Below are 17817 nucleotides of genomic sequence, written 5' to 3' on the forward strand. Positions count from 1 at the left end.
TTGTCAACCATGTCTGACCGATTTGTATCTTTTCCTATTTCAACGTGGATATCTCAATTGGTGTTTTAAATTTCTACTTGAAGGATTAAGCCTGCGTAATAGGAGGGATATGGTGGTTAAGTATAAATTTCTATATCATGGAACCCGGACAGCTGAACAAAACGCCTTAATCAGCTTGGAAATAATATACAATCAAGTAATCCTCCCATCCTTGTCACGCCCTTATTTTTATTTGTCCATAGCCAAGGACAAAAATATCACTCCTTGCTCCCCTGACCCTCCGCTTCTTCATCCACAATCTGCGCCCCTTCCCTAATCAATTCATCCACACCCTTAACCTTAACATCTACGACCCTCAAAATCGTATACTTATGCTTGCTCTTCACCCGTCTCACATGTCTCTGTCTCCGCTTGGTCTTCTCCTTGATGCGCAGCGGCTCAGCCTCGGTCCCGATAACCCTTACCCGACATTCGAACAGCCGCTCATCAACATACGGCGCCCCTTTCAGGGTGAAGTCTCGAGATCCAATTACGGACGCCCGATTGAAACGGAGGATGTCACCTGGTTGCACATTGGGCATGAGGAATGGGAGGCGCAGTGTGTCGCCGGGTGTTAAAAGGTAGGGCCGGGCGTGGAGGTGGGCGGTGATGTAGTGTGGCGTTTGTGTGGTGAGGTAGGGGAGGAGAGAGGTTAGGGATGGGGTGAGAGTTAGGGGTTTCGTGAAGGTGGGTGGGATGGGGAGCTTGTTGGGTGGGATTGTCGGCGTGGTGGACGTTGATGTGGATGTGGATGAGGATGAGCTGTCTAGGATGGACAATTCTGCTTGTGATGGAATGGCAGCTTCGGAAGGTTGTGATATGCTCTGCTCATCTGCGTTTATCGACGGAGTCTGTGGAGGTATCTCGGGAGGTGTCGAATGGAAAGGAATTGCTGAGGATTGATGCATACATGCCTCTCGAATGGATGGGAGGATCGAGGGCATCCACCGGATGTCCAGAGCGGTGCGGAGGGTAGATCTCGCAAACATGATTGCTGGTGGCGTGTGGAAATGTTCTCGGTAAAGTAGGCGTAGATAGATAACAGAACTTGGTGTTCTGTCAGTTGTTGAGGGGCGTCCTCCCCCTACGAGATATTTATTTAACTACCAAATGATCTTTTGTCGCTTTTTTTTTTTTTTTTTTCGAGAAATTGTTGAAAATCAAATTTAGATGCCGCAAATGAATGACCGTTTCAGTTACCGTAGCAGTCACGTGCATATGGTATTATGTAATTGTAATCGATATTAATTGGAACCTCAACTTTTTCTTTAAATGAGGAACGGGGAATGTCAGCAGCTGAAGCCGCTGAGATATAGAACGGGCTTCGGTTTCCGTTTTTAAAATGCCTCAGAACGAGTTTGTCTATCCCTCATCCACTGGCGCTGCTTGGATTTGTAGCCAAATCTGCTAACGAAACCATCAGGTATATCGAACGGTGGCAGAAGCAGCACGGGAAGCGGTATGTGGATAAGCCCCGTCAAGCATATGGAGGTGACTCTGTATATCTGATGCCACAAACTGATATCTTTTCTTCTTCTTGACACAGCCTTGATCATGAAGAACGCACACGCAAGCGCCTAGCCCGCGAATCCCACAAGCAGTCGCACGATGCGCAAAGCTTCCGCGGCCTGCGGGCCAAGCTATATCAGAAGAAACGCCATGCGGAGAAGATCCAGATGAAGAAACGGATCCGGGCGCAAGAGGAGAAAAATGTCAAATCTGCTGGGCCCAACGAGCCTTCATCCACACCTCTCCCCAACTACCTCCTCGACAGGTCCCAGGAGACAAATGCGAAGTCTCTGTCAAGCGCGATTAAAAATAAGCGTGCGGAGAAGGCCGCCCAATTCTCTGTACCTTTGCCAAAAGTTAAGGGTATAAGCGAAGAGGAGATGTTCAAAGTCGTCAATACAGGCAAGAAAACTCACAAAAAGTCGTGGAAACGTATGATTACCAAACCTACTTTTGTTGGAAATGACTTCACGCGAAGACCCGTCAAGTATGAGCGCTTTATTCGGCCGATGGGTCTACGATATAAGAAAGCGAATGTTACGCACCCGAAACTCGGCGTCACAGTGCAGCTGCCGATCATCAGCGTTAAGAAAAATCCTCAGAGCCCCATGTATACGCAACTGGGAGTTTTGACGAAGGGAACCATTATCGAAGTCAATGTTAGTGAACTGGGCCAAGTCACGGCCAGTGGGAAGGTTGTTTGGGGAAAGCTGGCACAGATTACCAACAACAGCGAAAACGATGGATGTGTCAATGCGTAAGTGTTTCATTTCTTTTATCTTCGTTTTATCCTTTCTACTTTGGGCGCATTGCGGCCCATTCCTTTCTCCACTTCGCTTATTGACGACATTTAAAAAAAAAAAAAAAAAAAAAAAACCCAATAGCGTACTTCTGGTCTAAACACTCTATATCTTTCTGCACTTTAACCTGCAACGGCCTACTTTTTTTTTATTTCTGGTATTTACCCTCATGAATGGGTGAAATATAGCCATCGGCTACCACCGCACTTTGACCCTCAGAAGCCGCTTTTCCTCTCGGAAAGGAATAAGCATCGGGTCACATCGACCAGAAGCGAAAACATGAGATACCTGGCGGAATTCTTTCGATTATTAGAAATGGGGTTCGGCGAAATAGATCAAGGAACTAAAAATATTGCAAGATTTTCGTTATTTTCATCTTCTGTTTTAACTTCTCATAGCATGGGTGGGTATAGGTTTTGTTGTTAATTGGGCTATTGCCCCTCTCTCATATTATAATTTCTAGTTTATTCCATTTGTATCGTCTATGCTGAGTGAAATTTTCGTCTATTTTCCAGGTCGACATCATGGCATTACAAAGAAGTTTCTTGGGTAGGCCTGTAGTAGCAGTAGAGATGAATCGTTGTGGAATACTTCAATAGAACCATGTTCCAGGGACTTGGTCTAGGAACACTTCCTGAAGATAAGGCAGCGAGGAGAGATAGAGCAAGTTTATTGTTAAGCTGTACGAGATATTCTCAGAAAATACTCTGTCATTTTAATATTCTGGTACGTATCAAATCTTCCTCGAGTCTATACAAGGCCCAGCCGCACAAACACACTCCTGTATAAAATCTATGTTTAAAGCAAGAATGATGCAAAAATTAAGAAGCGACTTCAATCTCAAAATAATATTGTCATCTCCTACCCGTCCATCCACCCACATAAGTCTTCTTCCCCCTATCACCTCTGAATCCCCATTCGCCGTCTTCCTGAACTCTCTCTCTCGCCCTCCATTGAAGCTGCCGGCGACGCCAGCCCCGAAACAACAGATGACAACGATCCAGATCTCGCATCGTTGACATTAAATCCAACATTGGTGCTCCGATTCCTGTTCCTAGACCGGTTCTGATTCGAATTACTGGTATTCTGACCCACAGACTCCCCAGAGCTTTGTAACATCGGACTGTTCCCGCTGGTAGTTGCTCCGCTCCTTTGGCCCCGATTTGGGGCCGGACCACGTCCTCCGTTATGATATTGGCGGCGATTGCGCCAACTACCTCTCCTAGTCGCACCGGCACCAGTCCTGGCAACCTGATTTGGATCTGGCCACTGACGTTGCGGACAGACGTCCTCAGGATACTGGTCGGAGGAAACTGAGTTCTCATCCTCTCCTTCCCTTTCTTCCATCACTCCCTCCTCAACCTGTTCTTCATACATCTCCACACTATCTTCCGGCTCCGGATCACCATCTAACCGCTCATCATCCTCGACAATAGTAACGATATCTCCAGTCACATTGGGAAGGGTGTTGACTCTATCCATTCTCTTCTGCGGCACAGCAGAGCCACCACCCCCTACCCCACCACCTTCATCTACCACCACCTCCTCCAACGCCCTCTTCGGCGGCACATTTCTCAACAAACACATTCCCACATCCAACCCTTCAATTGCTCCAACTAAAAACTCGGCGTCCTTACAACTAACACTAAGAGTCCACCGATACTCCCCCAATCGCATCCGATAGAACTCCTCCTCCTCCCACGTCTCTGCGGTAGCCCTAAGCAGAATGCCAAAGGAGCTAATTAGCGCGAAATTCGTGCGAGATGCAGAGGGCCAAAAGGACCGCAAGTGCGCGGGCCGCAGGCGATTGACGAAGTCCATAGCTGAGATTAGTCGGGTCTTTGCTGCTGAGCGGCAGATGTGTGAGAGATAAGGGTCTGCTGAATCCGGACCTAGCGAGCGGATTATGGTTCTGTGCAGGGTTATTTCGGTCGCGAAGTAGGCGAGATGGAGGCCGCCGTTGAAGTTGACGTTGGCAGGGTCTGGGTTATCTGTGTTTGTACTTGTACATGTGGAACTGGTGCTTCCGCTCTGAGGATAATAGCAGAGCTGGTGTTGGTGATTTTCCATTTTCAATTCATTGGGTAGCTGTACGAACCACTCCTTCAGCCGGATTTGGATAGGTTTTGCGCGTTCAAGGATAATGCGGGTGCGTTGTGATCCTGCAGAGGCAAACTCGGAGGTTGCTTGCAGCGTGTAGAAGGTATTGAGGATTTCAGAGAGAATGGCAGTTAGTGTGACGAAGCGACAGAAGAGAAGGGTGCCCGATCCCACAGCAGAAGTATCCTGGTAGTTGATGTGGTCGTTGTTGTTGTTGTTGTTGTTGCTGCTGCTGCTGCTGCTGTTTCTTATTGGATAGGCGTCCGCAAAGTCCTCCGGCGTTAATTCCTGTACTGTCCAGTTTGTGGCGAAGATATGTGAAGGACGACCGTGGACGAGCGCACACCATTTATCCTGCACATAGAGGGCCCAGGCCAGCCGTTTGCGCAGTCCCTTCTCCCACCCAGAGGTGTTCCAGCTGCTGCAGTCCTGGTGAAGGCCTAGGTCAAACCCGGCGGTCACGAGCTGCGCTATTAGCGCTGGATTGTTTAAAGTTGATCTCTGAGAGAGTAGCAAACCTGCTTGGAGAGTTGATATGTGTGGCTGTCCGACCGATTCGTTAAATAACCGAGTAGCCATCGTTTCCAGTCGAGTTGCATCTGGTGTCCGTAATGTCTGCACAGCGGCACCCGACATCCCAAAGCTTGCAATAGTCGCTGGATCCAACCACTTCAATGCGACAAAATATACCGCAGCCAACAGCACAGGGGACATGTTTCGTCTAGTCTGATACAGGTGACGAAATGAATTTTCTATTAACACGGGGAAAACTGGGTGAGCGTGCTGGAAAAACTTGTCGACGAGTATTGGGCCAAAAGGGCTGACAAGGTTGTCGATGGCTTCGACAGAGATAGTGTAGGACTCTTGTCGGGAGCCGTCGAACATGCGCATAAATGTACCGTCATCGGCAAATTTTCGCACGCGCGAAGTTGCCAGAGGACTTTCGTTGTTGCGGTCGAGGGTGAGGTAGTTGAGAAGGAGAGGTTCGAGCTCTGTAGTCATGCCAATGTACTGGCTTGTCTGAAAGGAGTAGTCATCAGAAATGAAGTTAGAGGTTGCCGCTGCTGATGTTGCTGCGGAGTGGGGGTTGGGATGTTTGTGAAAAATAGAATCAGGCATAGCAGCCGCTGACATCGGGGAAGGGGGTTGCTCGAGGATCGGCCTGCAGTATATTTAGACGGGTTTGTGGTATAAATATGTGACATGAGGACTTCGTAATATCAAATGGGGAGACGGAAAAGCCAAGTTGTATCGGTCAATGAAAATTAAAACGCACCGCTTTAAGCCACCCTGGTCCTCATCGCCAGTCCCCGCTACAAACTCGACTGGAAGTTTTCTTTTGCCCAGGTGGCTCTGAACCTGAGCTTGAGATTGATCTTGAGCCTGCTGAGCTTGCTGCACCTGTGCCGAGTACATGAATGTGCAATCCTGGAGATAGAATTCGCACAAGAAGCACTTATTAACTGACTCGTTCATGGCACATCTGCTATTCCTCCTGTAGCAAGCATCACAAATGGAACTGGACGATAGAGAAGCTGGACTCCTGATAGGAGTCGTTTTTGCTGCTGCTGCTGCTGTTGTTGTTGTTGTTGTTGTGGTATTAGCGGTGGCTGAGGTTGCAGGTCTGGTTGCGGTTGATTTGATGATTGTTAGGTAAGGGGAGGTAGCTCCAGTCGCTGGGGAGCAGCCATTGGGTAAGGAGCTGGCCATGATGAATTTGCTGCTGCTCCTAGTAATTTGGTTGGTGATGTTTGGCTGGGGTTGAATATGTATTATTCAACGGGATGGGTGATGGTTGGAGAGTGGAGGGGTATTCCCACCCACGGCTCTTGCAAGAGCACTGAACCCGACAATAACAGCAGTAACGGAGGAGGGTATTGTAGAGAGGATTTTCAAGAAAAGCTGGAATCGTGTTCTTCTTTTCCTTCTTATATTGGAGGAATTCGAAGTAATAATGGAGGAAGAACCCGCCTAACCGGCGAACCCTTTGGAGGGGGGGTCGAATGACAAGATGATTTGATAATATGTACCATCGGTAGTCATTCTTTGCCTCCAGAGCCTAGCAGGAAAATGAATTGAGAAGAAAGAAAGGACTCAGTAGACGACTTATTGTTTTCTTTTTCTTTCCTCATGTCTTTATAACTTTGGTTGATAAGAAATGCCAGCTGGAACCAGGCCGTTTGTGCTTCCCCGAAGAGAAGAATATAGGGGTGGTTAACTAATAGCTGGCTTCGAATCGACCGTGACGGGCACAATAACCCTCATCCGCAGCTAGAAAGCTAGCCCAGTGATGTCGTCAGAGATATGTAGCATTGGATGGATGATGTATCCGGTTGGTGGCTGGAGGCTGCGATCGGAAAGGATAGGAACGGAGCAGGTACACGGCAGACAGCGCCAATCTGCATACAAGCCACGGGTACCTCTCCTCGAATGAATTGAGAGTAACAAAACCAACGCTGGCGCGCAAAGTATTAAAAGGAGAACAAGTATGATGATACGATGCAAGATAAACAAAGCCCTCTCTCCCTCTCCCTCTCCCTCTCCCTCTCCCTCTCCCTCTCCCTCTCTCTTCCTCTCGTCTTTTTTCCCGCCTCCTTTGGCTATTCCGCCGTTTGGCAGAAGCCAGTTTTATTCCAGAGCGCTGGGACGACGCAGCGCAGCAAGCTTAAGCGTTGTAGAGATAATGCATCCTTATTAACCAAATTAATATAATTACCCCGCTCCACCAATCGCCAGAATAAAAGGTTCGATAATGATTGAGAGAACCTGAAACGCCTGGGGTGATTGTGGGTGAGAAACCTGGGGAGGAGATCAACAGAGAGAGAGAGAGGCTGAAGAGGAAGAAGATAGAGAAACCTGGGGATGTTGAATCAAGATGCGTTGTACTTGAACCATCAGACTCATCATATTTTCTTTTCGCCTTTTTTCTTGTAATTATGCTTGTTTCACCCCCCTTCCTCCTCTCCCAGGTCTGAACTTGGCCAGATACTGAATAACATTGAATAATATCAACAAATAATTAAATACCAGCAGGGCAGTGCAGTTTCCAAGACGTAAGAGATATATATTCAAGCGAATATTGGAGCTTGCCCCCCCCCCCCCCCCCGGGGGGCGCCCCAAAATAATTACCCGGGGGGAATATTTTCCTTCCCAGCGCCATTCAGTTAAGTAGTTACCCGCCCTGTCTCCACCCAGGAACACGGACTACCTGAAGGCCGAAGAAATTTGTAATCGGTGCGAACTGCCAATTGCCTTCGAAAGATACCACCAACCTTTCATTCAACATTCCATTCCCAGTAAAAATGGATATCCCGGCCGGTCCCTCACAACCAATTTCAGAACTCAACGCCGCAACATGCTAAATGTCCAAAGATAAGCATCTCCCCGGCGATTGGCCACCAGCGCGCCCCCATCCCCCCCCCCCCCCCCCCTGGTACAGTGACAAAGCCCCAAAGCTTCGAGCTGCAGGCTGCTAGTCTGCTTTGCGCCGCAGCTGGGGGGCTATTACGTACAGCTTTCGTGAAGGACCGCGGCGCCGGAGGAGGTTCCAAAAATGTTTGGATTCCCAAGCACCGTTTGACGACGCACAAATCATGCCACCAATTCACGGTAACAGAATGCAGGAAACACTCTGTAGGAAATAGAGGGAGAGACTCGAACTCACAGTATTCGTTATCATTATTAAGAAGCGAGAAACATTTTCAGATTTGCAGAGACTGCGTTGTCTTTTTAACATATTATAGACCTAGTAACTAATCGTGAGAGTCTGCTAGTTAGTTCGATCAATTCTAACTTAGTGAAAATCTAGTCTGTTGAATTGGTTGTTCGCTCACATCGGAATTTTTACGTTACTCACGAAGAAAAGGGGTTGGAGGCTCTGAAGGAAGAGGTGTAACTTCTGAATATTCTCGGCTGGGAGGAGAAAAAGGATTGAATAACTGTAACTACAGTCGAATGTGATTTGAAAAGCTGAACATCGTTTTAAATATGCTCTTAATGGAGTGATTTTACCGTGTCTCCCAGATCCTTACCCCTTAGCTAACCCTAATCATCCCCTAGTCAGACCGTGTTTATTTCAGTTGACCTGAGTGGGCCCAACTTATAAACCACTTTCAACTTGTAACCGCGGATTATAACATACAAAGATTGGACCGATGATGTATGTTTATTATATACCCAAATAATAACAATAATAATAATAATAATAATAATAATAATAACAATATACGGCTATGGAGAAGTTCTGAATTGAAAAAGACGGAAATCCGGATCCCGGACACTACGGTAAGTAGCCGACAAGAAAAAGAGCAAAGAAAAGAATAAGAGCAAAGAATCGTTAGCAAAACTGGGAAAGGTGAAATAGATAGGTAATCGCATAGATCTTGTTTCTTTGGCCAGGTCAAGATACATCATCTTTTTTCCAACATAACATTCTCTGCGTATTATGTGTATCCTGTATCCACGAAAATCTCCCCAAAAATTATTCCAAATCCTCCCAAAAATTCAACTTTTCACAGCATACCTGGGTTTGCACGCCGCAACCTTCTTCGCAGGGTGTGTAATATCCTTAAACACCTTCCAATCACTAAGCGTCGGGAAGTGGTCCCGCTCAGCGCCATCGTCCGCCAAAGGCACGACATCACGTTTCGCAATCGTAATCTGCAGTTCCTGCGAGCCGTCCATTGACGACCGCGAAAACTCACCAGAATCAATAACCTTGCCGGTCAAATCCTGCACCCGCCACTGAAGATGCTTCTCCAGCAGCGGCAGGATCGTGTCGTCATCCAGATCATAAATCAGCTCGCTACTCTGCAAGAGCGCGAGCACATGCGACAGCGGAATCTGGCCGTACATGTCGCGCGTCATGTTGGCTGGAGAGTCCTGGGAGGAGGCAAACGAGGCAAAGGTGCCGATCAGGTTGGGGGCATATGACCAGTCGCATGATTCCTTGGGTGGCTCGGAGAGAAAGAAGAAGATGCGATATGCATGTGAGATCGCGAATTTGTTCGCCCTGACGTTGAGGACCCATTGCTTCTTCAAGTTGTTCATGCCTAACTTGACGAAGTCGAGCAGACTCGATTTGCCTATGTCTTCGAGAAAGTCCAAGAGCTTGAAGTTGAGGTTCTTCAAATCGTCCAGGGTGTCCTGGGCGAGATTGGGCATGCGCTTGTGCTTGATCACCCCGTCGTAGTCGTGATGGTGGTGGTGGTGGTGGTGGTGGGGGACAGCGCGGGCGCTGAATTTGGGACTGCGCTTACTGTTATTGCTGCTGCTCGCTCTGTTATACAGGCGGTTAACCTCCCGGCGCACGTTTGTGGTCAGTTGTTGCTTGCTAACACCCCAATCCTTGATCTCAGAGTAGGTATAGCCAAAGGATCTGGTGTTCCGGGAAGTCATGGCGTTGTAGAATTGATTGCTGGGGTCGCGGAAAGGTGCGAACGCTAATGAAGATGGTTAGGAGCTTTTGCTTCTGCCATTTTCAACACCTCACGTATCATGGTAGTTGACCTACCCGTTGTAGAATCTTCCATTGTTCCAGCCTTTCTGATAAAATCTGTCCCGCTGTTAACTAATGGTTGTACATAGGAATCCGGATGCAGCGCTTGCCACAGAGCAACAATACGGTCAACGTTGCTACAATATATATTAGCGTTGCCACCGTCAGTAGGAGAGGTAAGCACGGAATGGTGGTTAACTAACGTATGGTGTAGCCAGAAGATAGGGTCATAGGCGGACCAGGGGGTGTATGTCATGTGTCCACCACTGCCCCCGACGGAGACGTGAACGAGACCATGAATGTTCTCCAGGTTGTTGTAACTTCCACCGCGGTTGGGGAGCGAATCGGTGGAAAAGACAGTGTAGTTGGTCTCACCAGCTAGCAGTTGGTAAGTGTTGATTCGAATGCTGAATTGTGTTGTCAGTAAAGACTGCCGAAATAATAATGCTGCTGAAAAAATATGACGTACTGAGCACCGATCGAGATCAACGTCCTTTGGATGGACTCAATTTGAGATTCTCCATCATCGTTGGGGGTGCGAACGGTGACCGGGTATTGGCTAAGCTGTGGGCTATGTCAGTCGAAAGTCCACACAACCGCAGAGGGAATACTCACCATGTCGTTGGGGAAAAATTCTTCAGCGGACGGCCTGACTGCATAGTTGTAAAGTGGGTTTGGAATGGTGCGCATTCCGTTCGGAGAATTAATATTTAGCTCTGGAGTAGTTACAGACCTGGGCATCCGGGGATCGTTGGCCCAGTCCCAGTACGGAATTCTCAGATTCTGAGCCGCCTGTTGGTATTTCCCTCGGACATTTTGAGGGTACAAGTTGGCAATCCTTTGGGCGTGACGCGAGATTCTTTCCTATTATTGATAGCAGTTATGAGGATTTACGTGAACATAGCAGATGTAATATTTAAAAGATTGACCGACAACGAACCTCATACATTGCAAGGTAAGGTCGATGCCACACGGGGAACAAGGTGGATCCGTGGGAGCAGTAACCAGCATTGTTGGTGCCCTCGACGCCGTCCCAGGAGACATAAGGGTATCCGTGAATACCTAAGATCCAAAAATCAGTTATATTTCTGTTGCCACTTCTCCTCTCTCAAGTCCTGGGACCGCGCTCACCAGCAATCTTGTGAAAACTCAGAAGCTCACTGCGGTCCTCCTCCTGGAAAGCTTTGAGGGAAAGAATGTAAAGATCCCATTCAGGCCCCGACCAATGCAGTTTGGTGAGGTCCTTGCGCACAGGTCGTTCACCGGTTTGAGGATTGACGCCGCCTCTTGCACCAGAAATTGTGATTGCAGACACGATGCCGACTAGCACATTCAGCAAGAGCAGCGCTGGCCACCAAGTCGCCCCCATGATTACCCGAAATAAATATCAAAACAAATGAATGAAAACGCAGATCTTATTCGTTCAATTAAAGAAAAACGAGGGACTATTTCCGGTAGAGACTGGAGAGAGGAAGGGAAAGGGCGAAAGAGACAGTTCACATCCGTTCAAGACAACATCGAATTGGAATGTTGTACTGTCAGTCCAGAGCCCAATCAATGAACCCTTCTTCTTCTTCTTCTTCTTCTTCTATTTTTTTTTTTTTCTTTTCCTGCCGTTCAAACGGGGGAGGGCCTCGGATTATGAACACACCGCAATGACGTCCGATAAAGTCGGTGCAGGTGGAGGTGGACGAAGGAATGTGCTTCTCGAAAGTGAGAAGAAAGAGGTTAGAAGAGGAAAGAGGGGAAAGAATGGATGAAGAAGAACCTAAGGGAGACATTATTGATTGGAGCCAGCGAACAAACAAATACGACCCGTACTGGATTTGATTTGCTGTTTTAGGGGGTTTTCCTCCCTCCGTCTTGGGTGGAGAGAACAACCGCCCGTTACACCCAGGGCAAAACTCCTGCTAAGGCTGGTTAGTCAGGGACAAGGCTCCACTAGGGCAGCCATCGGTCGCCTTGGTTTGTGACCATCAAGGATAGTGATGGCACTGATTGGATGTTTTGTGGCGAGGGGACCGTGGGATGGCTGTCGATCATCTGCTGGCTATAACACTGTTTCGAGAACCCTAACCCTGTCGTGGAGAGATGGGAGAAGCTCCCATCGCAGCCCCTGACAACGTCCCAATGTTCCATACTGCCCAAATAACACCAGGAGCAACTTGCAACATAAATTCCCATCATTCGCCCCGTAGATCGTGGATGCAGAGGTTCAGCCATACATGAATACCTGCATCTGTCTCCATGCCATAGCGACATTCACAGTAACCCACCAGAGCGGACAAACACAAAGAAGCACAATCAGATTCATCTACGCGAAAGGAGAGGAGCTGATAATGCTGCTGATCTAGCAGCCAAGCCAGACCTCGTCGGATTCCCATCTCGCCTCCAGAAACATCAGACAGAACAGCTTCCTGGTTGGGGTTTTTCTTTTGTCTCAGCGAAAGGTTTCGATTGTGAAACCCACTTCCCCCGGGGACAACCGACCAAAAAACTATTTAACCAAAACTTCCGGGAGCTAAAAGATGACGGATGTTCTTCTTTTTCCAAAATCTAATCCCTCCTCGAGAATGGTGAAACAAAGAAGCTCATCCAGCTCGAGCCTGCGCTGGCAGTTAGTTTTAGACACCGGCAACTGAGCATCTGTGAGAATTTAGCTGTGAGCGTACGTGGTATTCGACACAAAATACTGTAACTGATCCCACAGATGTAACCAAATTCTTGTGTGTTTTAATATTTGTTGGGTAACCACTGGTTCTCAGGTTGTGAGCAGAGACCTTTTTCTCATCTTCTGTCCAACTGTCAATTGTCCCAACCGAAGCCTGCAACTGGTAAGTATGCACCCGCTGTAACATCGCGACGCACCAAACCAATCTCTGCCGGAAATATTCTTCGTAGATAAACCCGCCGATTGTAAAGATTACGGAGGACCAGATCCTTAAAACTCAAAGCGCTTCTGCAAACCCACCTCGAGGCTGCTGCTAAAATCGACGCGGTAATGACCCAAGACCCGAGTATTTTCCTTGCCTTGCCCTCTCACTTAGTTTAGTTATCCATGAAAGCTGAAAACAAGGGACGAGATCTCCGTTTGTCCAGGTGGCGGTGGTCCGATGCAAAAAGGCAATTTTCAAACCCATGCAACCCCGTGCTGTTTGGCATAGCTTGTGCCATTCTCGTTTCCTGCTTCTCTCTCCCCAGAGTCCAGAGTAGGGGTTTTGTTGTTACCCCCACTCTGACTGTATGTGCTCGATAATGCCTGTTTGTTTCGGCGTTGTTAGATCCTCGTCAGTATACGTTTGAACTGCCTCCTCATATTGAGGATGAGGACGATGGACATCATGATGATAGTCGGTCGGACTGAGAAGTCGGGATGGCAGACGTTATTATTCCATCTGATCCACCCAAACTTAAACTTGTACTTCTGACAGAAGCATTGACAACGACATGCGTTTCAACTGCATGAAGGTCCCTCGCAACAAAAATAGAAGAAAGAGATAAAAAAAAAAAAAAAAAAAAAAAAGGGCAGAGAAACTCATGAGTGGAGATGTGCTGGATAAACATTCTCACTTTGATACAACTCCTGCTCACAAATGGATACTGTTGACATGTTCTCAATCCTAACTTCTGTCCCAGAGGCAGCACACTTCTCTGGAGGATGCAGTTACGGCAGTTTATGCGCAATCCCAAGCCATGCATGGATCTTGTGTGGTGTTTTGTTCATTCAAAAATAAAATAAAATATCAGGTCTGCAGAGAAAACGTGAGGGATATTCTTGAGGTCTACAGAGTACAGCGGAGGTGCATTTGAATGACGGCCAAATTGGGCAAGAGAAGGATATGAATAGCAGAACACCCGTTCATAAGAAAGAGTGGTATTGGAGGAGGAGACATTTCCCATTCTTAGGAGAAAATAGTACGAAGAAGATGGGCTTCCCCCTTTTTGGGCGCAAATAATTGATAGGTCTCCCGTAAAAATATTCTTTCAAAACCAATATCAATGTTGATCGCCCATAATAGGTCTTGAACCTTTTCATGATAAGAGAGAACTTGCGCCGGAAACATTACCCCTTGATATATGTCAGCGACCCCGGGAGATCAAATGTATACATACCCGCCCCTATACGAAGATCCAATAGTCATTCATGTCAATACTCCATCAATTTCGCTCCCTAATTAGCTACTCAATCCATCACTACAGAGATTGAATCAATGTTCTGGTGTTCGCTTCCTGATTTCCTCTCTACCCCTTATATATTTCTGTGGATGAAACCAAACCCGTAGATACAGAATGGGAACCAGTTATCTCCGTTTGATCCATCTTGTCGTGCGCCGAGGTGTGAAGAAAAGAGGGTCGGCCTGCTGGTGATGTGACATGAAGACTTCTGCGGGCTGGGATGAAAAGAAACGAGAAGAAAATAAGACATCAAAGGGAATAAAATAAGATGCAAAGGTAAATAAATAAATATATACAATATGATCCTGATATCAGCGTGTAGTTGGCATAAAGGTTGCCCAACGAAAAATAAGAAAATCATATCAAAAACTGATAGTTAGCGCGTTAGAAGGGATTGAGTATATAGCATGTAACAAAACTTCCGGAGCCTACCCCGAACACACATCGCGTTCAATTAAAATTCTGAACCACTCATCATAACCACGTCCGCACCAGCCATAAATACCACAAACCTCCCACCACCAAAACTTGTGTGAACGGCTTCATAAACTCCGCCCACAACACATACGTGAATCCGCGATGATCGGCACTACCAGCACTACCCCAACTCTTCACACCCCAGCTACGTTCTCTAATCTTCTCATCAATTTCTAAATCAGACCGCCGCAGACTCTCGCTGACTTTATCACCATGGGTTCCAGTTACGTCGATAATCTGTGCGTGCTTTGTCGGACGTAAGAGACTGTCATGAGATGGTGGTGAAGAGGAAGCTGTGCGCGGTAGCATACTGCCGCCACCGCCACTATTGGTAGCGGTGCGGTGTGAGAAGCATTTTTCGCCTTTGGTGGTTGAGGAGGCGCTGGAGGTGCTGAAGGTTGTGGAGGTGGGGGGACTGTTGAGGTGTTGGTGGTGGTGGTGGTGGTGGTGGTGGTGGTGGTGGTGGTGGTAGTGGTAGTGGGGTTGGTGGCTGATGGGGAGGAGGTATTCGGAGTCGTGCGATGTTATTGATGGGTCTTTAAGGGGTTGGAACGTGCGGGAGATAGCGCGGACGAAGAGGGCGACGATGGTTAGGAAGAGGACATAAGCGTATTGTATGAAGATAGAGATTTGGTCGGGGAGGAGGCAGAGGTGGTTTTGGATTGTGGAGGAGGATGATAATCCTAAGCCTGGGTTTATGGATTTTCCCGTCTGAAGGTCGACGGGGTTATAAAGGCTGGCCATTTGGAAGCCTGGGCGACGCACGCCCATTGCCAACGACATGCTTTTCACAGTGATCTCCTTGGGCGAGCCGCTGAATTCACGATGGCTGATTTCGCAGTAGTCGTGGTCGTCGCCGGAGTATACCTGCTTCACACTCGTACCGGCGCTGGCAACTACTTTCTTGCTAATTGTCTCAGTCAGGACGTTCTGATATTGATATCCCCGCGAGACTCTTATCGCGTTTCTTTCATCCTTTCCCGGCAATGGATCGGTGGATGAAGGTGGGAATCGTTCGCGAAGTGGCCCGCAGGGAGTGCCTGGCTCCCGATACAAGGGTACATGTGTAAGAATGATGGTAGGTAGCTCCGCATCAGATGGTGCGGAGGATACAGCAGACTGAGTGGGATTACGGGCATTGACGATCGTGGAGGGCGCTGAATTGTTTTCTACCTTCCCTTGGAGAGCAAGCAATTCTTCCTTTACCGCTCGCGCCTTTAAATTGGGAAGATCCTCCAAAAAATTCTCCGCCTCTCTCCAGATTTCGTCACTGGAGGACGCATTCCCTGAATCCCCAGTTTCAGGATTCGGCTCATCCATCGCGCTCAGTGAAACGGTGTCAACCGAGACAAACGTGTGGTTGCCCAAGACATCGACGCGATTCCCAACGCCAAAATACGTCTGGAATCTCTTGAGCACGGGTTTTTGGATCCCATGCCCAAACCCTAAATCATGATTCCCCGGCAAACTCGCGATGATCTTGCGACCCCTTCCACTTGCCTTGGAATCAATCCCCCCCAACCTCCACGTATCGAAAAACATCTCGACAAACCGTCGATATTCCATCATCCAGACGTCATTCCCGTACATTTTAAACCTTGCCTCTGGACTCGAGCTGCTTCCCGTAGCCCACTCCCTTCCCCCATCAAACAAATCGCCTAGAAAAAAAGTAGTATCCGGTCTTAGGTCCCGCTGAAGAAGCGAGTAAGTTCGATACAAATAGAGATCGGAGTAAAATATCGTAAGTGACGAGAGCGGCCACGGCCTGCCCGGATAAGTATGTGGATCTACCAATTGGGGATCTGCTACGAAGGCAACATGATGGGGCAAAGCTCCTTGCGGCTATTCACAGCATCATTGAGGAGTTGTTAGCCCAAAAATTACTTTCACGCATACCCAAAAAGATAAAACGGATGGATAATAATAATAATAAAGAAGGGGGAGACTTGCCCATTTCTCCCATCGAGCCCAATCGCAGTCCCGCACACTATCCTGAAATACCTTCCGTTCCCCCCACCAAAGAGTCACCACCCACACCAAGATCAAGACAGTTTTCAGCGAGCACACCAGCTTCAACAGCCTCAGCGCATGTCCGCACCTTCTCGTCCGCCTCGTCCCTCTGGTGGATGATGTAACGACCTGCGCAGTTCCGACACGTACCCTCAAGATTCCGGATTGCAAAATATGTGGAAGAAAGTTGTATATACGCTGCGTGAGAGAGGGCGGTTCGATGAAGTGATTGCGGTGGGAATGGGAGGTCATCGTTCGTGTTCTTTTTATGTTCTTTTGCGTGCGTTAATGCTGGGGTGTGGATTTGGGTATATCAAAAACCGAAAACGGATTGATTAGATGTCAGAATGTGGCTGTACGTGCCCCGCCTTGTTTCGTATCTTGCCCTGCGCAAGTATGAATGTATATATGAGTAAAGAGGTGAATGTATACGGAGTAGATATAATTCATTTCAGCCCGTACGTAGATGATAGATATTATAATATATCATCACCGGGGCCAGACGATAAGGGGGAGGCGAACAGCCGAAAGAGCATGGTATTGATGTTAATGCGCCAGCCGCTTCGTTAGTTATTTTCTCAATTCTCCTCTCAGGCACTCTTATTTTCCTATTACCCAACTCGTGTCTGTTTAGCAGCAATACCGTGTGCAGACCATGCTGCTAGCTGTGTCGATGAGTTGTAGGTGTGTCCTGGTTAGGGTTAGGTAGATTGAATATAACGTCTAATTTATATCATTATCTACGTGAATAATCGACTCCACTTTAATTAAACACGGACAGTTTCCGGGTGGAGTTTGGTCTTGCATCCGCCGAGCAAATAAATAGTATGGCAACTGACAATGTAAAAGATCAAAAATGAACAATAATGATTATTCCTTTCACCTGTAAGATAAAAAGGTGTGGAAGGAAAGAAATTCAAAAGTCCAAAAAGCCAAAAAGCCAATATATATATATAAAGTTCAAAAGGCCCTGCAAACCAACAGAGTGCCCGAAACAGTGGCTGGAGACCCACCGGTTAGTTATTTATTTACAGCGCAACAGCGTGAGAAGCAGCTTTGGGAAGCCTGGGGTAAATCTTGCAGTGGAAAACTGTTGATCAAGCTCCACCAGCGGCGCTTTTTGGTGCACGATTGTGTTGTTTCACGCATAGGACGACACGGGAAGAAAATATTTTATTTGCCTGGTGGCAGACGGCTGATGAGGGGGAA

At 47.7% G+C, this 17817-nt stretch overlaps 6 protein-coding genes across 6 annotated transcripts; 2 read left to right on the top strand and 4 right to left on the bottom strand.

The window, feature by feature from the left end:
- Positions 1 to 257: 257 nt before the first annotated feature.
- PAAG_00696 (hypothetical protein) lies at positions 258 to 1028 on the bottom strand (the record flags this gene model as incomplete). The annotated part of the gene is made up of 1 exon (XM_002796791.2): positions 258 to 1028. One exon carries the CDS (start codon positions 1026 to 1028, stop codon positions 258 to 260), a length of 771 nt encoding a protein of 256 aa, XP_002796837.1.
- A 353-nt stretch (positions 1029 to 1381) lies between these two features.
- Positions 1382 to 2309, top strand: PAAG_00697 (ribosome biogenesis protein NSA2; the record flags this gene model as incomplete). The annotated part of the gene is made up of 3 exons (XM_002796792.2): positions 1382 to 1395; positions 1463 to 1498; positions 1586 to 2309. 3 exons carry the CDS (start codon positions 1382 to 1384, stop codon positions 2307 to 2309), a joined length of 774 nt encoding a protein of 257 aa, XP_002796838.2.
- Positions 2310 to 3248: 939 nt separating this feature from the next.
- On the bottom strand, positions 3249 to 6158 carry PAAG_00698 (hypothetical protein; the record flags this gene model as incomplete). The annotated part of the gene is made up of 2 exons (XM_002796793.2): positions 3249 to 5610; positions 5725 to 6158. The coding sequence occupies 2 exons, from the start codon at positions 6156 to 6158 to the stop codon at positions 3249 to 3251; spliced, it is 2796 nt and encodes a 931-aa protein (XP_002796839.1).
- Positions 6159 to 8951: 2793 nt separating this feature from the next.
- PAAG_00699 (polyphenoloxidase) lies at positions 8952 to 11314 on the bottom strand (the record flags this gene model as incomplete). The annotated part of the gene is made up of 7 exons (XM_002796794.2): positions 8952 to 9889; positions 9961 to 10082; positions 10149 to 10352; positions 10415 to 10509; positions 10561 to 10809; positions 10886 to 11007; positions 11077 to 11314. The coding sequence occupies 7 exons, from the start codon at positions 11312 to 11314 to the stop codon at positions 8952 to 8954; spliced, it is 1968 nt and encodes a 655-aa protein (XP_002796840.2).
- Positions 11315 to 11600: 286 nt separating this feature from the next.
- PAAG_11155 (hypothetical protein) lies at positions 11601 to 11869 on the top strand (the record flags this gene model as incomplete). The annotated part of the gene is made up of 2 exons (XM_015846853.1): positions 11601 to 11672; positions 11789 to 11869. 2 exons carry the CDS (start codon positions 11601 to 11603, stop codon positions 11867 to 11869), a joined length of 153 nt encoding a protein of 50 aa, XP_015703460.1.
- Positions 11870 to 14595: 2726 nt separating this feature from the next.
- PAAG_00700 (cell division control protein) lies at positions 14596 to 16860 on the bottom strand (the record flags this gene model as incomplete). Its single annotated transcript, XM_015844113.1, has 3 exons — positions 14596 to 16440; positions 16616 to 16737; positions 16806 to 16860. 3 exons carry the CDS (start codon positions 16858 to 16860, stop codon positions 14596 to 14598), a joined length of 2022 nt encoding a protein of 673 aa, XP_015700894.1.
- Between the last annotated feature and the right edge of the window lie 957 nt (positions 16861 to 17817).

The sequence above is a fragment of the Paracoccidioides lutzii genome (genome assembly GCF_000150705.2).
Source record: "Paracoccidioides lutzii Pb01 unplaced genomic scaffold supercont2.2, whole genome shotgun sequence".
NCBI classification, from domain to species: Eukaryota; Fungi; Ascomycota; class Eurotiomycetes; order Onygenales; family Ajellomycetaceae; genus Paracoccidioides; species Paracoccidioides lutzii.